Source organism: Lepisma saccharinum, chromosome 11, assembly GCF_977018435.1.
Source record: "Lepisma saccharinum chromosome 11, izLepSacc3.1, whole genome shotgun sequence".
In the NCBI taxonomy this organism is placed as follows: domain Eukaryota; kingdom Metazoa; phylum Arthropoda; class Insecta; order Zygentoma; family Lepismatidae; genus Lepisma; species Lepisma saccharinum.
In genome coordinates, this window is record NC_139239.1 from 10,377,803 (window position 1) to 10,396,885 (window position 19,083).

The 19,083-nt window shown below is 37.7% G+C and overlaps 1 protein-coding gene across 3 annotated transcripts in view; it reads right to left on the minus strand.

Moving 5' to 3' along the window:
* Grip75 (gamma-tubulin complex component 4) overlaps nt 1-19,083 on the minus strand; it is a 66,826-nt gene that overhangs the window by 32,045 nt on the left and 15,698 nt on the right. For 2 of the 3 annotated variants that reach the window (XM_083130686.1, XM_083130685.1), the window contains exons 2-5: nt 18,231-18,307; nt 12,845-12,983; nt 8,911-9,122; nt 3,191-3,285 (exon numbers count right to left, since the gene is read on the minus strand). In XM_083130686.1, the coding sequence (XP_082986812.1) occupies nt 3,191-3,285; nt 8,911-9,122; nt 12,845-12,983; nt 18,231-18,305 (521 nt within the window). In that variant the 5' untranslated portion in view covers nt 18,306-18,307. Of the gene's footprint in view, nt 1-3,190; nt 3,286-8,910; nt 9,123-12,844; nt 12,984-18,230; nt 18,322-19,083 lie in introns of all 3 variants that reach the window. The other variant, XM_083130688.1, reaches the window with a different exon arrangement.

Genomic DNA, 19,083 nt, shown 5'->3' on the forward strand with positions numbered 1-19,083 from the left:
CTTCCAATTCTTCCCTTCCTCTTTTCATCCTTCTTCTGTTTATGTCCAGTCTATCCTGCTTCTCATAGCCATTCTTTTTCAGCTGTTTCCATAGGCTATTTATTTTGCCTTCTTTTTCACATTCCTTCATGCATATTTTCGTTATTCTGTCCTCCATATTCTTTATGAAATTTCTTTTTGTCACCTCACTTACATCACTTCTTTTGTGGCAGAATACCCCTGCTGCACACTTCTTCTGATGCCAAGCGGTTTCAATTTCTTCTCCTCTCTTCCTTTTCATCAATATATCAAGGTAGCTTAACTTGCCTTCTTCTTCTATTTCAAGTTCCAATAATATCCCTCCTTCTTCATCTTGTATTTCTTTGGATAGAGACAGGATTAGAAGAAGAACAGCAGCCATACTGAAGAAAGAAATGGGAAAACAAGGAAAAGTAGATAATTTGAGTCAAAAAGAAAGGGAAGGGATGAAGAAAATCAAGAAAAGAAATGATGTGGTGATAGAGCAGGCAGATAAAGGAGGAGCAATTGTGGTGATGGAAAGAGAATGGTACGAGAGGAAGTTTGAAGACCTAAAAGAAAACGGATATGAGGAGATTTGTGGAACAGAAGTAGAACAAACTATAAAAGAAAGGGCCATACAAGACTGTAGGAGGAGTGGATTCAAGAGATGCATAAAGGAGACAGGAAGACTACCAAGTTTGAAGGGCTTTCCAAAGATACACAAAGAGGAGATAAAGTTAAGACCAGTAATGAATTGCAGAAACAATATTTTGGAACCCTTGGAAAAGAAATTAAAGAAAGTTATTGAAGTGTTAGTAACACAGCAAGAAAGCAGAGCAGTTAAGAACAGTGAGCAAGTAGTAGACCTCATAAAAGGACTTAAGTTAAATGAGATGAAGACGACAATGTTTAGCTTAGATGTAAAAAGTATGTTCCCAAGCATCAAGAGGGGACACGTTTTGGACATTATTAAAAAGAGAATGGGAAAGGAAATTATAGGAGAATCGGATAGTGAAAGGGTAGTGAAGGCGCTGGAAACCATTTGGAATAATGGTTACAGTATAATGGGAGATAAAATAATGTTAATGAGTGAAGGACTGAATATAGGTTCTAGCCTAAGCCCAGGATTGGCTGAATTAGTTATGAATGAATGGGAAAAGAAAGTGATAGAAAAAGGAGGTGACAAAATAATTCTGTTTTGCAGATATGTGGACGATTGTTTTGGAAGGGAACGAAGAGGCAGCTCGACATTTTTGCCAAAGAAATACAAGATGAAGAAGGAGGGATATTATTGGAACTTGAAATAGAAGAAGAAGGCAAGTTAAGCTACCTTGATATATTGATGAAAAGGAAGAGAGGAGAAGAAATTGAAACCGCTTGGCATCAGAAGAAGTGTGCAGCAGGGGTATTCTGCCACAAAAGAAGTGATGTAAGTGAGGTGACAAAAAGAAATTTCATAAAGAATATGGAGGACAGAATAACGAAAATATGCATGAAGGAATGTGAAAAAGAAGGCAAAATAAATAGCCTATGGAAACAGCTGAAAAAGAATGGCTATGAGAAGCAGGATAGACTGGACATAAACAGAAGAAGGATGAAAAGAGGAAGGGAAGAATTGGAAGAGAAAGAAAAAGAGGAAGAGAAGGAAAAAGAGAGAAGGTTTGGAATAAGGAGTATGGGGAAGACCACAGAAAAGATATGCAAAGTGCTTAGGAAAGCGGGCATTAAAACTTACAGGAAGGGAGGGAGAAGCATCTTAGGAATAGCGAAGAATGCAAACAAGAAAAAGGAAAACAGAGAAGAGGAAGAGGAAGGGATTATCTACGAAGTAAAATGTAAAGAATGTCAGAGTGTGTACATAGGAGAAACGAAAAAGAGACTGAAAGATAGGTTGAAACAACATAGGGATGATGTACGACTTAAGAGAGAGAGAAATGCGATATTTAAACACACGAGAGAAACAGGACATGACACAGAGTGGGATGAGGCTAAGCAGATAGGAAGGGAGAAGAGAATGCTAGTGAGGAAATGGAAGGAAGCCAAGGAAATAGAGAAGAAAGGTGAAGAAGACACAATGAACTGGAATGGGGGACTGAAGTTAAACAAAGAATGGAAGAAAGTGTTAGAAAGAGTGGAAAGGACAAGAGAGAAGGAGGAAGGAAGAAAATGAAGGAAAAAGAGCGTGAGATATAAAGCCCAACCACATTCTATATGGAAGCATATATTTTTAGCCTTTTAGGTGAAAGTTCAGTTCACAAGTGAAAGCCACCTGCTAGAAAGTTTCAAAACAACTGTCTAATAGTCTGGAGGAAGTAATGTTTTGTGTATATATAATGACCTGTTTTTGGTATCTTGTTACTTTTGTACTTGATACAGAGCCTGATGAAGACCTTGCTAGAAGGTTGAAACGTTACGTTTAGTTTATGTTTTTAATAAAATAAATTACTGCCTTGGTCAGCATATTTATATTTTTTCATAATCATGGAGACAAGGCTTAATGGTGTTATACATATTTATAGTTACTTTCACCAAAATATGGAGTTAAATATGGACTTCAAATTGTAAAAATTTACCTTTTGAATAATATAAGACACTGCATAAGCTATACATAAAATACCGTCTCGGCATTGTAACTATTACAATGTGACTGTCTTGAAAAGAAACCAGAAGTGAATCCCGTACGTGCACCACAAAATCGTTCCTTCCGGTGTTGCTGTCGGGTGCACGACTAGTAGCAAGGGTGGGGTTAGCAATCGGCTGCTCATCTTTGGACTCTCATCCAACACTGCCAAAATAACGTTTGTAACAACCAGGAGCTGATGCTTGAGCTGACAACAATTGTAAATAAACAGGAATTTCAAGTGTTTTACAGCAGCAAAAGCAACAGTTGGGAGGGGTAAAAAAAAATTGTTCGGATGATAGAAAACTTGTAATTAATACATTTGGAGGTATAAAAAAGGTCAAACTCTTGTGTGTTTAATGTCACTTCGGAATTTGTCAGTAATTCGTAAGAAATTCACCCAACTCTCTTGGTCACACGGGGACATGTAGTTATTGCGCGAATATGAGTATATGTTGAGAAATGTTCTGAAATATGGAAATAATATGTAAAAATAACTAAAATATGTGTAATATGAGCCAAAACCTAAAATTCAATTTAACTTAGTCAGTGAACTGAAGTTCCACTTACCTTTTAACACCATTTTGTACTTCTACCACACCAGAAGAGCAATGCTGATGCAATAGACCTAGAATAAGGCACCCTTGTATATGATGCAGTTCAATCTACAAGAAACAAAACACAAAGTTTCAGTTATAACTTGCAATATGCTTTAACAATTCAACTTGGCTTGAAATGTTCACGTGACATAATAAACGATCATAATATGGACCAACATGGATTTTTTTATTGATACCAATATAAGAATTACTGATATCCTAGCTGCAATATAACATTATAAACGTTCCAATCACGGATGGATCTCACTCTTAACCAGGATGAGCCATTGCCACTTTGAACTGATATCATACCGATGCCAGTACTCTCGCTGATTCTCACTTATACAGTTCCATGTCACGCCGGAAGTGGCCCGCGCTGCTTCGGAGTCTGTGGAGTTTTCATTGGAAGGAATGTAGCATTCGTACGCTACTTCAGCCATTCCTTCAATATGGTAATACGGGCACACTAATCTTTAAGCAGTATCTCTTAGCCTACATGGCAGTTTTAACTTCAGGTATTTTTAAATTCCATATCCTATCACCCCTTTTAACCTAATCCTGGATTTTTTATGCTCTTGACGAGGTATTTTATATACTGAAAAGTGACCTGAAGAAGCGAAGCGTAGCTTCGCGAAACGTCGTCTGCAACTTTTATACTCACTCACGTAAGTTTTTTAACATTTTTATATTTTTATATTATTTTACTTATACAGACACTGATGCCTGAAAATTGTAATATTAGGCTGTCAATAAATAACGAGGCAGAGGATATTTCACGGTAGTTACGTAACTCAGAATCCACCACTGTTTAGGCATTTATCCCATTGTGACACAGTCGCAAAATGGCATGCTTGTACAACTCCTTTGGCTGCTGTTGGAACCGACTGCGCAAGTATTTCTTGACGTTGTCGTCCGATTGAAACCGTTGTCTCTCAAGTACTTTTTTGACCAAACTGAAGATGTGGAAGTTACACGGGGATAGATCTGGACTATAGGGGGTGTGGCTCAGGACTTCCCACTTGAATTTTTTTCAGACATTCATTTTTTTGCGTTGCCTGTGTGGTTTAGTGTTGTCATGCAACAGGATGACACCCCAAGAAAGGTGACCGGGACGTTTCGATTTGATTGCCTTCCTGAGTTTCATTAACGTTTCACAATACCGCTGGGCATTGACCGTAGCTCCATGCTCCAGGAAGTCGACAAGGAGCGGTCCCCTACACCTTCCGCTGTCAAGAAGCGCTCAACACACTGTTGCTCCTCTTTGGATGCCTCCATTACACGTCACAGTCAAACATGGAATGACTGGACACAGCCGGTGCTTGGTTAACAGCCTTTGCACATACCTTGCCAGACACGTAACACCATCTAGCAGAAAAACGCACGCTAATCAGTTTCGTCACACCTGCATCTCCGTTTCGGGCCCATCGACCCATTTCTAACTACCATAGTTTTGGTGTAATATACTCTGCTTCGTTATTTATTGACTGAGCCTAATAATTAAAATTTGTTCAAAATATTCATTAATATTAGTGTGCAAGTAGGGCTCCTGGATAGCCAAATTGTTAGCACTCTCACCTTTGGTGCAAGCAGTCCCAGGTTCGATTCCTGGTTGAAGCACCCAAAATTTTGGCATTGACCTTGTCGTGAGCTACTTAAAAAGAAGAAGTACCAGGCTCTGGTGTCAAAAGGCATAAAACAACAGCGATGGGACTCGATGCACTGACCACGCATCACGCAATGAAAAACGTAGGCAACAATAAAGACCAGCCATGAAGTCCACGTCATCCAGTGATGCGGATGTCATGAAGTGAGTCCCAAGCAACTGCTACAAGAGCTATTACACGTTATATAATAAAACTTTTCGATTGGTGACTGACAGTGATCTCCGAGATATTACGGCCTCGAAAAATGTTTGTATTCAACCAGCTCGAAGATCGACATCCAAGAATTTGTGACTAGATGATTGGTAATGTTGATTAAATGGATGTTGAACTTATAAATACCTAAATTCCTATTTTTAACACAAAAAAAAATGTCAACTGTGATTTGTATGTCCATGCATCGACGGTTTCTTGCTCAATCATTTTGCACGAATGATGCTAGATGGCATATGGAAATGACAGCTTCCTTGCTCAAGCAAATAATGCTTCAACAGGCAAAATGATCGGTATGCACTTGAAGCCCAGTAGTTCATGTATAACCGTCATTTGTCTGTGGTAGTGTGCCCTCAATTATGCATCGTGAAGTGAAAGATGCAGTGAAATTCGAACTTAGGTGAACATAGTCATCATCTCAATGTTAAAATGTAGTTTGGTCTATCTTACAAATACATAGCAATATATGAAAGTGAATAGGCTGTAACTACCAGGATGTATTTTTACACATATATTTCTACTATTATTGTTACATTGAAATAGTAATCGAAAATTACGTAGTTCGAATTGATACTTCACAAATATATTATACATAATTCTATACTTTTGTACTCAAATGTATAAACGATTAATGTTAGTGTCTCCCTTATAGAACATTTCTGTGAAAAATAGCTAGATCTTTAATGATTGCTGCATGTAGCCTACCGGTTGTAGGCAAATAAGATGTATCTGGAAATGTATATGAAAAATCTGTAGACAAGGTGCTAGAATGAAAGCTTACTATTCAATGAATAACATTTCAAACACTTGCAGTCAGTTATTGTGATCTAATGTAACCTATTTGCTTTATTTTCATTTATCCTCCATATGGAAGAATAGGAGAGAGTTATTATCTCAATCTGTTCAAAATGTCACAAATACAAGAGTAAAACAATTATGAACTTAGGTGTTAGTGAATTTATTATATTACCCAATGACTATCAATTAAATGGACAAAGTTAACACATTCCCTGCCAGGGTTGTTTCACCAATTCCTTCCTCCTACGTCAAAGTGGTTATTGGACTTTATTTCGCAAATTCTCAAACTTCGCTTTTCTTTCCTGTAAAAAAAATACAACAGCCAAAACATTTTTATGTGCAAACCGATAAGTCAGAATGATTATGATTGATTGATTTAGTTTATTTTACTTCGCGTTTTGTGCCTCTTGGCTAATTTGCGAAGATGGGGAAAAGTGATGAAATGATGTAATTGATGAATGGAAATTCACAAACAACCATACCCGACCGGAATTCGAACCCGGAACCCTTGGCGTCGCAGCGCGATGTGCTAACCACCCGGCCACAGGGTCGGGCAGAATGATTATGAAGAGGCATATATCTGCAAAGATAGGAGTAATAAGCTAAACAGAGAAGATGGGAATGTCGACGACCTGTGGATCAAGATGTTTAAGCGATGGGAATCAAATAAAGAAAAAATCGGTTTCCGGGTCACTCCGGACATGATTAGCACAGCCCAAGAGATTAAAGAATTCGAACTCGATATGACGCAGCTCACCGAACACAGAAGAGGAAAGGTAGGGGGCGGGGACATCGACCAAAGGACTTCTGGCATTCTACGAGAGACCACGTTAGTTCGTTGCACAACTCTCCAACTTGTGCATCTAAGTGGGGCTTTTAACGTGTTGTGTGTCAAGCCCTGTTTTCTCACGGCCTTTTAGATAAGTCTTTTAACGTGTTTGTGTGCTAAGCCTTGTGTTCAAAAGGCTTTTTAGATCAGTTGATTGATTGTTTTATTGATTGCTTTAGTTTATTTTACTTCGCGTTTTGTGCCTCTTGGCTAATTTGCGAAGATGGGGATGAGTGATGAAATGATGAGATTGATGAATGGACATTCACAAACAACCAAGCCCGACTGGGATTCGAACCTGGGACCCTTGGTGTCGCAGCGCGATGTGCTAACTACTCGGCCACAGGGTCGGGCTTTTTAGATCAGTGTTTTACAGTTGGGAACATGGCAGTATTATGCATATGGGGTCAGATGACTAAATGTTCCTTTTTATTCCTTTCCACCCACTATAAATTCCCAAGACCTTATCATATCTGACGCGTCTAAGGTGTAGTTACACTGGCCTAGTTTGGTAATCTGATGAAGGGATCAGTGGAATCCTGAAACGTAGTTTTCGTTAAAATCAATACTCACTAACGTAAGTACCTTTAAGTATCTACATTTTATTGTATACTAACTTATTCAACGTGAGTAAGTCGCAGGAGCACTATTTCAACTCAGCTGAGAAAATGTTTCTTTAAATATCTGCATCAATTTAGAGCCAAATGAAATAATGTAGAATAAAGCTACAGTGCGTTCGAAAAGTAACTATACACCTGTCATGCACTAGTACAACAATACGTAACATCGACTTACCTTACAGCAGATGTTGGAAATGGTTCCCATGAACATCCAGACATATCTGCATGCGTTTCTTCTTGTTCTCGAAGACTCTCACAAGTTGTTCATGTGGAATGTTGTTGGTGAAATCACGAATAGCAGTTTGAAGTTCCTGGAGGCTATGGGGGTTTCCTCGATAAACATTACTTTTTGCATAATCCCAGAAGTAAAAATCCGGTGGGCTTAAGTCCGGAGAATGAGGTGGCTGTTCTAAAGTAAACACCATTCTGAGCACACACGGAAAGACATGGTATCAATCGTTCAAAAGTGACGAACACACAATGAACAACAAAGAACCAGACACACGATGCAGGATTACCAACCTTTGCAGAAAACATTACTCACAGTGGACGGAATACAATCCCTCAACATATAATCGTGTTTATATAGGTGTATATAGTTACTTTTCGAATGCACTGTACTGCCATAGCCATTCTTTCAATGTGCTGGCCTTTTAAATTACAACTCTCCATAAATATATAAATTTTGCTCTAATGCTTTAGGCACACGTAAAACCTATCCAAATACAAGTAACTGCCTTATTATTGTTGAAGAAATGAATTAATGCAGGGTGTTAATTCCCCCCATTTCAAGAACACTCACCATCGTTCGAACATTCACAGACTCACTTGATGACATCACGATTGTGTTTCGGGGCAGGTGTTTATTGTTGCCTATGATGAAAATGTTAATTCAGGTAGGCCCTGACCCATTGATGGCTGTTGCACCATGGACTTCCAAGTCTGTCACTTTACTTTGGGTACACAGATTAATTTTCTAATGGCAAGCCCACTAGAACTACTTATCTGGTTACATGTATTAATTCAAAAGGTTACAGCTCTGATGCAAGGTTGAGCCATTTTTTTATCAAACTGGTGCACCATGGGTTCTGTGTATTTTATATCCACTGAAAGCTAAGAAAAAAATTCTCATAGTAAGTAAGTTTCGCATTTCAATTATATGCATCAATTTACCAGCATTTTGCTTCAAAATAATCAAGAATTAAATAAGAACATAAAAATACCTTTTATATAATTACGAAATACACAACATTGGTGCAAAAATAAACGGAAACTTCGAATTTTGAATAATTAGACTCCATGACATCGCTGGGTGGCATTGTGGTGGACCCTACGAAATACCAAAAATGACAAAAAGTATCAGTTGATATGGCCGATACTGATACATTGGCATCAATATCAACTCAGCCCTACTCTTAACTAATGCTAATGTTTGTAACCAGGCCACTACAATGGGTTATATTTTATAAAAAGAAATTGTGGTTGAGCCTATGTTTTTGCTTAAATTTTTTTATAGATGTTACATTTTTCGCCTAACTTGCAAAGGATTTATAATATGAATGAAACATACCTCTCTTACGATGGCATTTAGTACTTCAAATAATGTGCAATACTTCTCAACCACACTAAGAATATATGTGAGAGTTAGATATGGATCATTTAAGATGTCTCTCTCCAAGTTAACTATCTCTTTCCTGTATGGTTCCAACACTTTGTTCAATCCTTCGCAAAATGCTCGTAGATACATCCCCCGTAAAGTCTGGTTGGATTCATTAACACCATCTGCAAGAAAGAGTAAAAATTAAATACAGAAAGATAATAACATTAAAATTCATTCATTCATTTAATGTTCTCTGCCCAACAAGAAAGTTATGCCCTCAACCTCCCGGCTTACCGATTTTAGGCCTTCCGCTTGAATCAATCTTAATTTAATACTTATCAGCTGATATTTCCTTACCCCTTGGACTCTTTCCGGGGCCTCCCTTATGGCGTGGTGGTAATACCATTGGCTTATAATCAAGGGATTCAATTCCTGATGGAGGCACATAGTGGTTTGGATCTCATTTTAAACTGTAGTCTGGTTCTGATTAGTCTACATGTACATAAGTGAACTTAAAACAAAAACAAAACTCATTCTTTCTGGTGCACACAGGAAAGCTCCTTCTTGGTCAGCAGCCCAGTCAATTACTTTTCCAAGTATAAATGAAGTACAAATACTAGGTGTCTATAAAATGAAGGAAAAGAACTGTCAAATGGGCTTGATGAATATAGGCATTATTTCTGCTGAGTTTCACAGGAAACTTTCTCTTAACCAGAAGCATGCGGTAAAGGAAGGCGGAGCAAGCACTACTTGCTTTGTTCTTCTTAAAAATAATTTTGATATCTTAACTTCATGTTTTTCAATGCATTTACACCTTTGAATGGAATTTATTTACTGATGTTATTCAGAAGCTAATCTCCATGGATGAAAAACCTTTTTTTGGAACATGGAACTATACAGGCCACAGTGACTTGAGTAATTTCCATTAACCTCTTAACACAAAGATTTTTTTTAAAAAAAATGTTTCGATTTTAATGTAATTTTTTTATTACTCTGTTGAAATAATCAGTTAAGAACATTATAAATGGTTATAATAATGTTGATTGTTGACAACTCAACAATGAGATACATGCCTCTGAAAAGCCCCTAAAATAAAATCCCGAGTATACTCATGCTATCAATGAGTAAAATATTACCAATAGAACTTCTTTAAAAATCAAGATAAGTTATTTTAATAATCAGAATAAACACAAAATAGCACTGAAAAACTAATTAGTGAACTTGAAAACAATTGTTTATATTATAGGGACTTTGTCATTAGTCCTAAAACATGTATAAATGTAACCACTAAACGTGAAATACATTGTTTATATGTTACTGGCTGTGTGATAAGCTCTGAAACATGGATCAATGCACAAAGCTACACTGCATTCCTCACACATGTATCTGGATTCTCTTATAGCCTTCTTCCCTCTAGCATCACGCACACTGCTGCACATTCTTGTAGGATTTTGCTTCTTCTCAGTTGGAGGAATCACTGAAGGAAAATGGCGACCAACAAGTCGCATTGGTGTTGCCGTTGCTAAGGGGCGACCAGCTGCTTTCAGCGAAAATTCTTCTCTTTGATGATGAGCAACCACTTTCTCAATGACAGCGACACGAAAGTCAAGGGCACTCCTCCATGTTTTCTGTAGAGTACAAAGGCATTCCACACAGCTAGTTCTAAGAGGTGGAAAAATATTTTCTTAAAATATTTTTTACCTCGCTTTCGTGGCAATGGATTGTTTGCAATGTATTTATCTACCCTATCAACACCTCCCATTGTATCATTATATGCAAACACGACCACAGGCTTCACAACATCTTTGTTCCTTTGTCTGTGTGTTTCCATTTCCGCACTGTGGAAACTGGATAACATCGAGACATCTCTTTTGTCTTTCCACTTTAGTGCAAGAAGTTTACCTCGTTGGAAAGCTACAGTCTCTCCCTTCTTCAGTTTTATCCTTTGAAACGATGGAGGCATATTGTTTCTTGTGGGACGCAAAGTGCCATACACATCTGTTCTATTAGATATCAAAATGTCGGCAAGCTGGGGAGAACTGTAGTAGTTGTCTACAGTTAGGCAGTATTCCATATTCAGCAGAGGTTTCATGAGTGTCAACTTGTGATGACATGGGTAAATCTTTATAGTCCTCATGAAATTTAGTGCCAGCGCCTGTGTATATTATTAGGGACCAGACATATCCAGTTGCCGATTCACACAGCATGAATGACTTAATGCCAAATCTGGCTCATTTCATAGGTATATATTGGACCCATCCCAACCATCCTTTCTATAACATCAGACTTTCATCAATTGTCACATCTCGTTCTGGAGTACAAGCAGATTTAAATTTGGTAGATAAGTGATGAAAAATTGGCCATATTTTATTCAGTTTTGGTTGAGGATGACTCTCAGCATCATATGTACTATTATCAGAGAAATGCAGATTTTTCTTCAAATTCACAAATCTATGAAACGGCAAAATTTGTCGAAAAATTGGTGTAGCTAAAATTGGATTCTTCGTCCAGTACATTTGATAGGTAGGTTTCTTTACAATACTCTGTAACAGTATGAGTGAAATAAAAATATACATTTCGTCCATTGTTGTGTCTTTCCATTCTCGTGCCAGTGTCTGCCTTGCATATCTGTTAGTTTCGGTCACCAAAATTCCTACAAAATCATCATCAATAAACTGACAAAAGTAGTGCATAACATCCTCAATATGTGGCTCGAAATTCACATCGGGTTTACCTGTGAAAGTAAAGCATGGTCGGGCAGTTGGGAGTTGTCCAGAAGTATCAATTTCACACCACTGTCTGGTACTTGCAAAGTCAGTTTCCGATGAATCTGACACATCACATTCTTCTGAACTTTCTTCATGACTTTCTTCGGAGCTATCTGAACTACTAAACTCAATATCAAGCTCTTCTTCACTCTCCATTTTCACAAAAGAAGAAGAGTACCGCCAAAAAACATGAAAGAAAACAAGGCACCCGAACTGACTTTCTCGCACCTACGCCGTAGACGAAAATAAACGTCAAAAGAAGGAGATTAGTGACATCTACCGGAAAGACAAAAAAACAACAACTTCAACAGCACTATCTAGCGGAAACATGCAGAAACATAGAAAAACGAGTATAATTGTCCTTTTAAAATGTGTACGGATAAAAAGAAGTTACCCCGAATATACTCGGGATATTATATTTTCGTGGAAATTAAAAACCCGAGTATACTCGGGCTTCTATGTTAAAAGGTTAAAAGGGAAATTGGTGGTGGTCATAAACCCTCTTATTGCACAGTATTCCTAAAAAAAGAAGGCTAAAGGTGGGAAAATATGACAAAATGGGTTGTATACCAGTGATTTAACCACACACACTCAACATCCCCCCCAATTTCCTCAATAAATAATAAATACCCTCCTAAAAATTTTCACCCCCCTAACGAAAAATTCTGGATAAACCCTTGGCATATAGTTAGTTAATAATTTGCATTTATATCAAGGAGTTTGAGATAATGACTGTTTTACAGAAAATACAAAATAACTAGCATAAATTGGTCATTAACATGGTGCAACAGCCCTCAAAGGGCCAAGGATTGCCAGAGGGCAGGTGATACATGGTCAGCACATCAAGTCCCATCCCCGCTGTTTTTCTGGCTTCCGAAACCAGATTGATCATTGCAATGAGATTCTTGCATTAGAAAAAAAGAAATGCATTTACAAAATAAGAGTACAAGAAATTTCCGTTTATATTTTTTTCAATTAACAACAAAATGGCGGAATTTTCTACTTTATTACACTACTTGCACATCGGATATGTAAAATTATTGAAAATGTCACTTATGATGAGGTATCACTCTAATCTCTAGTAAATATTAAATTATTTTGCTATTGTCAAAACAAGGATACAAAAACTGACATACCATGTGAATCTATTAATGAAATGTCTGTGATGTGGATGTCAATAAAATCCTGCAGATGCTTATATTCTGTAGCAATCCTGAGAATCCTGTTCAACAAAATTGTCTCGCTTGGATGCAAAAAGGATGCACAGTCTGTGACCTGGAAAGAACATCATATTACAATACAAGAACCTTGGTTTTAAAATAATGATATGAGCGGCTCAGGAGTGGAACTAGATAACCCACAAAAGTATGAAACCAAGGAAAATGAAGGTGAAAGTTCAACCAGTAAGTTGAGATTTATGGGTTACCCAGATGTTCCCATGTGTTTCCAGCTATAAGCAGCTACTGAAGGCATTTCATTTACTATTGTATGGCAACTGAAGACTGTGCAGCAACTGCATCCAATGTTGACTCAATGTGTGTGGGTTATCAAGTTTTACTCCCGAATAGCTCATATGATGTAAACTACAAAAACTTAAAATATACAGATCTGACAAAATTCTCGTTTTGTTGATTATCTTCTAAATTTGCTTAGACAAGACTCCGAAGAGTGCAGACGTGTTTTCTTGAGGCCCTAGCTGCGAGGTGCGCTACCTGACATTAGTGGAAATGGGTGTGTCATTGGCCATGTACCGAGCATGGATCGGACTTTTCTGTGCATCGAGGGCTTTCCTCAAGACCGGACAAGAATCCTCCGGTGACAGTGTTAAACCGTCGAAATGTTATCAAGCTTGTCTTGGTGATACTGACGATATTAATTGTTGGCGGCGTCAAGGTAAACCCCCATCCCCCAAAAGTAGACAGAAGCGAGTTAATTGAAATCCGTGATATCCTCAAGTCTCTCCAAAGTTCGAACGAGGCTATTATGAATGAAATCAAGGAAATGGAAGATACTGTCACCAAGCTCGTGGACAGAGTCACAAGCATGGAACAGGATATGGATAAGTTGGCAGACGAAGTGGGTAACTTACAGGGATATTGTAAGTTTTTAGAATGGCGTGTTGAGGACCAAGAGAACAGGTCGAGAAGGCAAAATCTCGTGTTTCATGGCATCGAGGAAGAAGATCGCGAATCGTATGCCATGACCAAGGCAAAAATCCGGGAACTGGTCGAAGGAAAGCTCAAAGTGTCCCTCAGTGAGCTCGATCATGTGCATCATCTCGGGAAAAAGCAAGGAAACAAGAACAGACCTGTGATATGCACATTTCTGTTGGACAAAAAGAAAGAAGAAGTGTTACGCAACAGCAAAGAACTGAAAGGAAGCCGTGTGTATTTGGAGCAGGACTACTCTGCAAAGGTTCGAGAAGAATGGAAGAAGCTGCAGTACCACATGATCGAGGCCAGGAAACAAGGAAGATATGCGTACCTGCAGTTTCAGTATCTGTTCATCAACGGGAGGCGTTACAAACTTGGCGACCTGGAGAGTATGCAACCAGACAAAGTACCTGTCTCTCATGAACGTGACAAAGGAATTCCACCTACCCCTTCCGTGCCTCTGTCAGAGGCGACGACAGCAGCTGGAGCAGTAGGAGGGCAGGGACCGAAGCAACGTTCGCCATCCACATCCACAGTCTCCTCCCGTCCGGATCCGCACGTAAGGAACAACAATAGGGAGAGAGGTCATTCCACCCAATGATGGACAGGCAGTCAACGGTCTTCCCCAGAAAAAGGGAAAGAGACAGTGAGTAAAGCATTATTTAATCTAGCATTTCAAAATACCCTAGGACTCTGTATGAAAATCAGAACTTTCTCTCAAAGTGCTTTTGCCAACAACTATGCTGCTGTGGCTGTAGTCGAAAGCTGGCTGGTACCTGGCATCAGGGACAGTGAACTGTTTGATGACAGATATGGCGTAACTAGATGTGACTCGAAAATGAAAACCTTTGGAAAAAGGATGGAGGGGGGTTATTTTAGGGATACAAAACAAATTCAGATCAACCACCATAGAATTACCTGACCTACCAATTGAATGTGTTCTTGTAAAAACTGTAATTAACAATATTATGTCCCTGTTTATATGCATAGTATATTTCCCACCATTGTGTACTATTTCAATTTATGAAGCGACCTATTCTGTGTCTTCCCAGTTCATGCATACTCCTCGTAGGTGATTTTAACTTGCCGGAAGTAACAGGTTCTAATTATGATTTCAGCAAAGGCTCGTAAAAATCTAAAACTCTCTCCAACCTTATGTCTTACTATAATTTAAGTAGTGTAAGCAATGTGTTAAACACCAACAACAAAACACTATCTAGATTTAGTTCTGACTAACATCCAAAACGTGTCGGTCTGTAAAGAAACTGAGGATGAACATCACCCTCAACTTAGCATCGAATTCTTTGTTTCAAAACACGTTAAAGCAAATAAAGAGAGAACAATTAGCATACGTAATTTCCAAAAAGCAAACTTTGAAGTAATGTACCATGAAATTGCTACCATCAACTGGGAAGAAATATCCAATCAAATGAATGCAAATGATGCACTTGATATTTTTTACGAAAATCTTAATAAAGTTTTCAAAGCCACCGTCCCGTACAGAAACAAATCTATAACATCACACTATCCTAGTTGGTTCACCAGTGACATAATTAAAAACATTAAAAGCAAATCCCACCACCATAAGAAATGGAAACGCAAAATTGGTAATATCAACTTTCATCGTGTTTGAAACTCTCTGCAAAATAACCAAAAGGCAAATTGAAAAATCTTACAGGGATTATTACATATCAGATACAGAAAATTATATAAAACTCAATTTTAGACACTTTTGGTCCTTCGTCCAAAATAAAGGAAGGAAAAATACGTCCATGCCCCTCAAATACAATGACACCACACTAGACGATGACGAGGCAATTGCGAACACCTTTGTTCAGCATTTTCTTTCCACCTATAAGAGCATGCCAGCGAATTACGACTGCAATTTTATCAAAGACCACGAAAAGATATATGTAGGTGAAGCATTTGTACTAAATGCAGTCAGTATTGAAGATGTTGAAAAGGCAATAAAAAAGTTAAAACCAAATAAATCCTGTGGCCCTGACAGCATTCCGCCCTACGTGTTAAAAGGTTGTGCAAGCTTATTAGCCCTACCCTTAATGAAAATATTCAATCTTTCCCTAGCTACGTCTGTATTTCCCATGAAATGGAAAAAATCCACTGTGCATCCCGTACCCAAAAAATAGTGGCACCGGTTAACATTGAAGAGCATAGGCCCATAATTTTATTGTCTGCACCCGCAAAAGTTTTCGAATGTCTTATATATTAAAGATTGTTGTCACAAGTATCCCCAGTAATATATGCAAACCAACATGGCTAGATCCACTGTTACGAACCTATCCTTCCTAAGTCATTTCGTTGCAACTAATCTAGAAGAGAGAAAGCAGGTAGATGTCATCTATACAGATATATCCAAGGCCTTCGATAGAGTAAACCACGATATTTTGTTGAGTAAACTCTCGTGTTACGACCTCTCCAAACCAGCACTAAATTTCTTTGCTTCTTATCTAAAATACCGTGAACAGAACATATCTTATAATGGAATTTTAACAGAAGAGTTTGCAGTTTTCTCAGGAGTCCCCAGGGTTCGAATCTCGGAACTCTGTTTGTTTTTAATTCTAATCAATGACTTACCAAAGTACCTGTGTGACTCATTCAGACTCTTATACGTGGATGACTTAAAATTCGGTAGGACTATTTGTAATATTGATGACTGCAAATCGTTACAAAATGAAATCAATATAGTAACAAAATGGTGCAGAATAAATGAACTTAATCTGAACATAGAAAAATGCTGCACGATGACATACTCATGCAACAGAAAGCAAATTGAATTCAATAACAAAACAAATAACACAAAAATTAAAAGGGTTAACGAGATGAGAGATCTAGATGTTACATTTGATTCAAAACGTACATTTGCAACACCTGTTGAAAGGGTCGTAAATGAGGCGCACAGGGACCTAGGGTACGCAATTAGAATGAGTAAAGAGTTTATGAACAAAGAAATAATGAAAATAATATTTAACGCTTTAGTCCGAAGCAAAGTAGAATATGCAGCAGAAATATAGGCTCCTCAGGACAAAAAGTACACACATAAAATAGAAATGCTACAATCTAAATTCGTAAGGTACACCACTTATAAAGAAACAGGCATATATCCCCAATACAAATCATACACTTCCCTCTGTAAACACCACAACCTTCCTTCTCTCGGCAAAAGAAGGCAGATGCAATTGCTCTGTTTTTAATACAAAATCATGACCAATAATATTCAAGTGTAACATCTTCTAGAACAAAAACACATACGTATGTGTTCCTATCTCCAAGACCGATCCAAAGGGGCCTCTTCTACTGTAGTAACAGAAGATCGAACATTATAAATAAATCACCTATCAGGAGAATGTGTGAACTGTACAACAGATGCTCCGAAAGGGTACCAAAATTAGATATATTTCACATGCCTATTGCGACATTCAAAAAAGTTATTCAAGGAATGGAAGAATAAATGTCAACATAAATATAAACACAATTTTTGTAAATATATATATATTTCTTTCGTAGTTTATAATCAATTACATGTATGTACGTACTCTCTAGTATGTCAATTATTTACAGGTCCTTTATTACACACATGATGAATGTATTTCTTCAAGGTAAACAACTTCTATCCTTGATTTATACTGTGTTTATTTTATTTCCATATTTTATGTAATTTATAACATATTATAATAGTATCTCCATATATACATTTATTATTTGTACATGGTGGTAAAGATCTGAAACACTGAGTAAAGATAAATATGTTGTGCATTGTAATAATTGAAATATTGTATTCATGTAGGTTATTTTTGTAGTTAATAGTTAGATATTTTATTCCACTCTCTTCAATTAACATGTATTATTATAACTCGCTTTGTTAACTGTTGTATACACACATAATTTAGTGTTGACATGTTTTATGTTATTTACATTTCTGCACAATAATATTTCTTATCAAACTGTAAATTTACAAACTCAAAGCAAGAAATGTAGAACACTGTAATTGGGCATTCACCTGTTGTATTTAATAATAATAAATAAATAAATAAAATCACACTTCTATAAGTAGATAATATAAAAAATGTACAGTCACGGACACTGCCGGCTTGTAACAATTCCATTGAAAGTCAATGTATTCATTACAAGCCGGCAGTGTCTGTGACTGTACAATTGCATCTGATACTAATTGTTTTGAAGATGGCAGCACTCATTATTACCTATGAACCCAGATCTCTCACATGCCAGTCACACACACTACCAACTGGACCACTGTGGGCAGATCCCTCTATTGATCATAAAAATCCAACGCGTGCAGTTGTACACTGGTCCCACAATATTAGCAAATGTGCCATTCAATTAAACGTACCTCAATCTTGTCAGACTTCTCCACAAAAAGGCTCCCTGGGTAACCACTAAGTGCAAACAGAAGTTCATGAAGCATATCTGTGACAAAAAGACTGCAAATGTAATTAATCAAGTACAAAATTACATCCCATCAAACCAAAAACATTAAAGAATATCCTGTGCATATATATACACATATATGTACATAGGCCATTCGGAAATAAAGAACATTAGTGCATACAGCTCATGCAACTGCTTCGTTGCAGCCGGTCATTCGTTAGCTGTTTTCAGTGTGGTGAAGATAGTTGCCTAGTGCGGTTGGTGCCACTGACCTGTTCACGTAGTGAATGTAATGAGCTGTAAAATGAACGTGCAGATTGCAAATCCTGCCAACTGTAAGGTACATGGCATGATCCATTTTTGTTGCAGGTGGAAAATGTTAAATCCAGGAACATTCCACATACAACCTATGGCAAAAGTGTTATGAACGTGGAAAGTGCCCTGAAATGGTGCATAATGTTTAAGAATGGGCGAACAGATGCTTATGATATGTAGCGATTAGGGTGACCCTCTTGTCATCACGGATGCACTGAAACAAAAGGTGGACCATGTCATTCAAGGAAATCGACACAGCACAACTTTTACCTTTTTTCTGAAGATAATGGAGCACCTTGCTGGTAAACAATTTGCAGGTGATGAGGACCTATAGTGTTCTGTCATGGACAGGTTGAATTGCCAGGCAGCCACATGGTATGAGGAGGGAATAGTTAAACCGGTGTTAAGGTATGACAAATATGGTTGAATGTCAAAGGTGTCTATGTGGAGAAGAAGGTAAAAATATGTGGCAAAACACGTATGTTCTGTTTCTGTAATAT